The following is a 5,212-nucleotide window of genomic DNA, read 5'->3' on the forward strand; positions in this document are numbered from 1 at the left end:
ACAAAATGATTGCAGAATTCTTGGAACAAGACGGTCTTGATCCCACTAGCACTAATACAAGTCTACTCAGACCTCAGGAGCCAAATCAGGGATCAACGTTACCCGGAAGAGCCACAGGAGTGTGAATTCAATGTTTCATTGTCTATAGCGCTATTCCTATTTAGACAGTATGGAAGGGGCAATATTTATATATATTATTCTCACAGCAAATCAGTTAACTTAATTGGTTAATACCATCGTAAAAGCATCCTGATCGGTTAATAACTTAGATTGGTTAATAATTAAATCTCGCTGCGTTTTAATGTCCCTTGCTGCACAGAGCTGCAAGAGACACGCTAAAGAGTCACTTGCAGCTCACAAGCCGTACTCTGAGTATCGCTGGCTTAACAAGCTGTGAAAGCTGTGCTGTTCCTGATCCAGCCCGCCCGGCAGGAGGCGCTGTAGGAAGTAGAAACACTGGCTATAATTTAGCTCGCGATCTGTCCCAGCATCTCCCTTGTGGAGGTGCTGCCCAGACTGGGATGAGGTTCCAAAGAGTTCTAGATTTATAGAGTGCCACTAGGCCAGACCCTGAGGTACTGATCCACTTGCGTCCTTCATCCATTGCTCTGTACCACACAGCGACAGCCAGGCACAGAGCTTTATAACCTCAGTCCCTGCACCACTGGAAACACCCACAGGAGCTCAAGAAGCAAAGTCCCGCAGGGGTGAAAATATGATGTGGCCTTAACAGTCTCAGTTGCCTAAGACCTTCCCCCCAGGCTTTCAACACGTAAACAGCCCTTGATGTTGGACCTTTCACAAGCATCAGTCATCAACTCAGAAACCACAGACTGTTCTCTCTGTTCTGATCACTATGAGCTGGTTTCTTCCATGTCCCTGCTGGCTGCCTGGCTTATATCAGTTACTGGTGATCTCTCCTCCACTGTCTCTTTTGGTGTCTCTCTCTGCACCGTGGCCCCTTTTGCCATCTGGAATTACAGTGTTAACTGCCCTATGCCACGTTATATTGGGTTGTCCTCTACCGGGTAGATTGACGATAGGTCATTATATGTCACACAAGGTTCCATTGGACGCCCAGTGCCAACGTCAACTTAGAGCAGGTTATTCTGTTCATGGATTTGGAGAACTTTCCTCTGCCTTGGCTTTGAGTCTGGCCTAGGATCCAGAGCATGTGACACTGTATCGTAATCATGCACAAATGCCGTTAAAGGGTATGGCTGGTGCAAACTGACCAAAGCCAGGAGATCATGGAGAAGCCAAGATTTCAGACTATGTTCTCCAAACACCCGGGCACAGCTGCGGGTGCAAGAGGACAGACATTGCCTCCAGGCTAGGGTGTCCCCCTTAGGTGATGTGCCGTGATCTCACACTGGGATGAAGACACCATGCTGGGATGTAACGCGACGTGACATTGTCGTGACAGTGTCACCCCACGATGGTTCAACAGCCGGATCCCCACGGGAGCTTTTCCATTCCCAATTCAAAGAAGATTTGTTGGCTTCCTGCGGGGGATTTCAGGTCAAATTCAGGACGACTCAGGCCTATTGTGTGTAGCTGCTGAAGGAAGAGCTTGTGATGCCCAGGGACAACTTTGAGTTCTTCCCATGCAGTCCCATTGACTTCCACGGAGTCCAGTACATGTAAATAACAGCAGAATTTGGCTTGATACGTTTCCCTTACGTCTTTTATCGGGCATTTCCTATTCTACAGGTTTTGCATGTGAAATGCCCTGTTAGCGTATCTGTACTGGGAAGACACCTGGTCTTTCAAAGCCAGTGACAGGAGAAGGCTGGAATAAACATAGAAGTCATAGGAGGGCATTCCCGTGGACTGGAGACCCATGAGCCACTCCGTGCCAACCATGTCCGGTTTGCGGGTAGAGTTGCATCAGAAACCATGGCTGATAACAGAAACAGTTTCAATTACAGAAAGGAAGGGACCAGCCAGCCTAGCTGACGATGCCGTCTCTCTGGCCAAAGGCGCATTATTTAGCACAACACAAAAGGAAAGCAGGAGTTACCTAGGAGAGCCCATGAAACCACTGTCTGATCAAGGACTTTCTAGAGCTACCCATAAGGGACTGCATGGCTCAGGGACTTGGTGGCGTCGTCCACCTCTAAGCCAGTGATTCAGATCCACGCCGCTTTCAGTAGTTCCTATCAGACGGCTGTTCGGCAGCCTGTGCGTGAAATGAGTCTGGTGGGTCTCTGCCCAGTTCTCAGCAAGCGTGACAAAACCCACCCCAGCTGGCGGCGACTGGGCCTCGTGGTGGCAGCGTCAGCCCAGGAACTGGATGAGCATGAGGGCTGCCCTCTCCTCTCCCCTAGAGATGGTCCCTCCAGGGCAGGGCTGTGAGGAAGCTTCTACTGCCTTTGCTCCGGCTGCTCGGAGGATAAATAGGGCCCTTCGCTCTCAAACCTGGCACCGGCCTTCGCACGAGGCTCAATTAGAGACAAAAAATGATAAATGAACCCCCAGGAGGCTGGTGGTGACTGTGAGTTCCAAGATCCCAGAAGGATAAACAGGCAAACTGAGCCAAGAGGAATCTTCAGCCCCCCGCGAACCCCTAGCCAGGAGTGAGACGTGATTACACCATTGCAGCCCCCTCTGACGTTACCAGCTATTGGCTCCGTGGGCTCTGAACTCTGTTGCTTTGGCAGTTGCAGGGTGGTGTGTTCCCCGTCTGGTGGCAGCTTTATTATGCCACACAGACTTGGCTAGGAGGCTGGAGGGGTTCTAGTTGAAATCATGGGGCTGGATTCTATCTCTTTCCCTGTTGCCCCCTGGGTGGAGTTGCATGGACAGAAGCAGAAGGCGGAATTTGAGCTTGGGTTCCCACCTACCTTCAGCCACACCTTTGGTCTGTAGGAGAAGGAGTCCAGGGCATGCTCACGTGAGCCGTGTTTCTTCGCCATTCTCCTGAGCCCTACAGAGTACGGGCTGTAGCTGCTCTTCCCAGCTGTGCGTTTGCTCAGCATCCTCTGATCTTACACACAAGGGGCCTACGGGCTGGACCCATCCACAAACCCCCAAGCACTGGCCCCGAAAGAAGGAGGGGGAAGGAGGAGCAAACACAGCCACTGCCCTTTAAGAAGCTGCTGGATGGTTTTCGACGGCTTTGGGACCCACCCCATTCCTTCTTCAGAGAATCTATATTTTAAGTTGAGTCTGTTTCTAAGGAGGGGCTGAGGTGGGTCAGGGTGTGTGTCTCAACCACAGCTGTTTCCAAAGCAGCAGGAAGATGAAGTTGGGAGCTTCCCTTTTTGCCTGCTTTAAAAAACATCCACACACTCGTGTCCGTCCTCCCTTTGCTCCCTCCTTCCAGAGCTGGGCCTGGCTCGCAGGAGGACGTTGACCCCAGATCGTCTCCCCCAAACTCTGATTTCTGTTCTCTATAATGTAAATAAAGGTGAGCTCTTGTCTTCCTCCTTCTCCGGCTTTGATCTCATTCCCTTTGGCCCACCTGGCTCAGCCGCTTTGCTGCTGCAAAGTTGCCTTCCATAGACGCGAATGCCAAATCCTACCCGGCTCTCCCATTAATAATCATTTCCCGCGCTTCGCTCCCAATCGCTGCTGCTGCTTAATTTCTCTCGTCCTTCCATCTGATCCCCCCCCCCATTTAATCACATCTTCTCTCCTTTTCAAAGCCAACTTCTAAACAGATAAACGATTGCCTCAGGTATCTTCCCCCCCTCCTCCTCTTCCTCCCACCACCCCTGCCCTAAAGGTTGGTAATTTTCAGAGCCACCCTCCCTCCCATTGCATCTTAGCCGTTCACATTTGCATTGATCAGAGGAAAGAGGATGCAGTGTTACTTACAGATGGGGTTTGCGGTATGGGGCTTCCTGCCCTGGTCTTCTTAGATATTGAGGGAGTTTTCATTAACTCGCGTTTCTTCCTTGAAAACATCTTTCCCAAAGATAGAGCGAGGTCTTTCTTGCGTCCCACCCCAGACGATCCCCCGTCTCTTAGCTCCCAGCTGGGGTTCACTTTCTCTTTCTCTCTATTTCCATCCACCAAGTCTTGATCTCAAGCCTTGCGTAGGTGCCCTGTGTAGCTGCAGCCTGCCCAGCTCAGGCGCGACTCCCTTAACAGTTCAACCACATTAGCTCGCTGCTTAACTGTCAGGGCTGAAGCATGTGATGCAAACTAATTTCCTGATTGGCGTGTCAGGCTAACCTGCAAACGCTTCACAGGAAAAGGCAAATGTGCAGAAAGAGAGACAAAAGCAGCTTGATTCCTCTTTTCTTGTTTTGTTTTTAGAGGTTTGACTTTTATTTTTTTTTTAAGTGGGGAGGGAAAAAAAGGTTGTGATCACTGTTTGCAGGGGGGCCGGATCTCTCTCTGGCTCTTTGAGATGAGCTTTCCCTGGGGGTTTCATTAGCCCCGTTTTCCAGATAGGAACTGAAGCCAGGAGAGATTATAGGGGAAATTTTCAAAGATACAAAGGAGAATTACGCCCCAACTCCCGCTCCGTTTCAATGGGAGTCAGGCACCAGATCACCCTTTGTGCTTTTGAACATCCCCCTATTTATGATACTTACCTGGCCTCTAGTGCCAGAGCGCCTTACATGCTTTATTTGTATAATGTATTTATCCCCCAACCCCCGTTTTACGGATGGGAACTCAGGCCCAGGGAGATGAAGTGACTTGGCCAAGGTCACAGAGAACATCAGTGGCAGAGGAGGGAATCAAACCTTGGGGCAGGGACTGTCTTTTTGTTCTGTGCTTGTACAGCGCCTACAACGGGGGGGTCCTGCTCCACCACTAGGGCTCCTAGGTGCTACAGTAACACAAATCAATATTATTCCTCCCCTGCAGCACGACCCAGTGCCGTAACCACAGTACAACCCGCCTCTGGTTTCCTAGAAGCAGCGTGTTTTATGGCACCTAACACATCAGATTATCTTGCAAAATCTTTGCCTAACTGCACCTGCTGAGTGGCTGAGCGAGGGCCTAGTTCTGTGAGCAGGTCCTGAGAGGTACCGCCTGGCCACCACGCGCGTGCCGTCAGGTACCGTTAGCCTGTGGAACTCACTGCCGTGCTGTGCCATTAAAGCCAAGAGTTTAGCGATATTAAAAGAGGGATTAGAGACACTGGGACGGAAAATCCAGGGTTACAATAGTAAACGTTTGAAATAACCGAGAGAGGGATAGAAACCCTCATGCTTCACAGCACAAGGAAATTCTGACTGTGATCACTCAGCAG

At 50.4% G+C, this 5,212-nt stretch overlaps 1 protein-coding gene across 1 annotated transcript in view; it reads right to left on the reverse strand.

Moving 5' to 3' along the window:
• Nucleotides 1–2,981, reverse strand: part of ARHGAP45 (Rho GTPase activating protein 45) — a 42,216-nt gene extending 39,235 nt beyond the window's left edge. The window contains exon 1 of the mRNA XM_024204373.2: nucleotides 2,847–2,981. Within this exon, the coding sequence (XP_024060141.2) occupies nucleotides 2,847–2,981 (135 nt within the window). The remainder of the gene's footprint in view (nucleotides 1–2,846) is intronic.
• Nucleotides 2,982–5,212: the final 2,231 nt, after the last annotated feature.

This window comes from Terrapene carolina, unplaced genomic scaffold, assembly GCF_002925995.2.
Source record: "Terrapene carolina triunguis isolate 2854851 unplaced genomic scaffold, T_m_triunguis-2.0 Scaffold194, whole genome shotgun sequence".
Lineage (NCBI taxonomy): Eukaryota > Metazoa > Chordata > Testudines > Emydidae > Terrapene > Terrapene triunguis.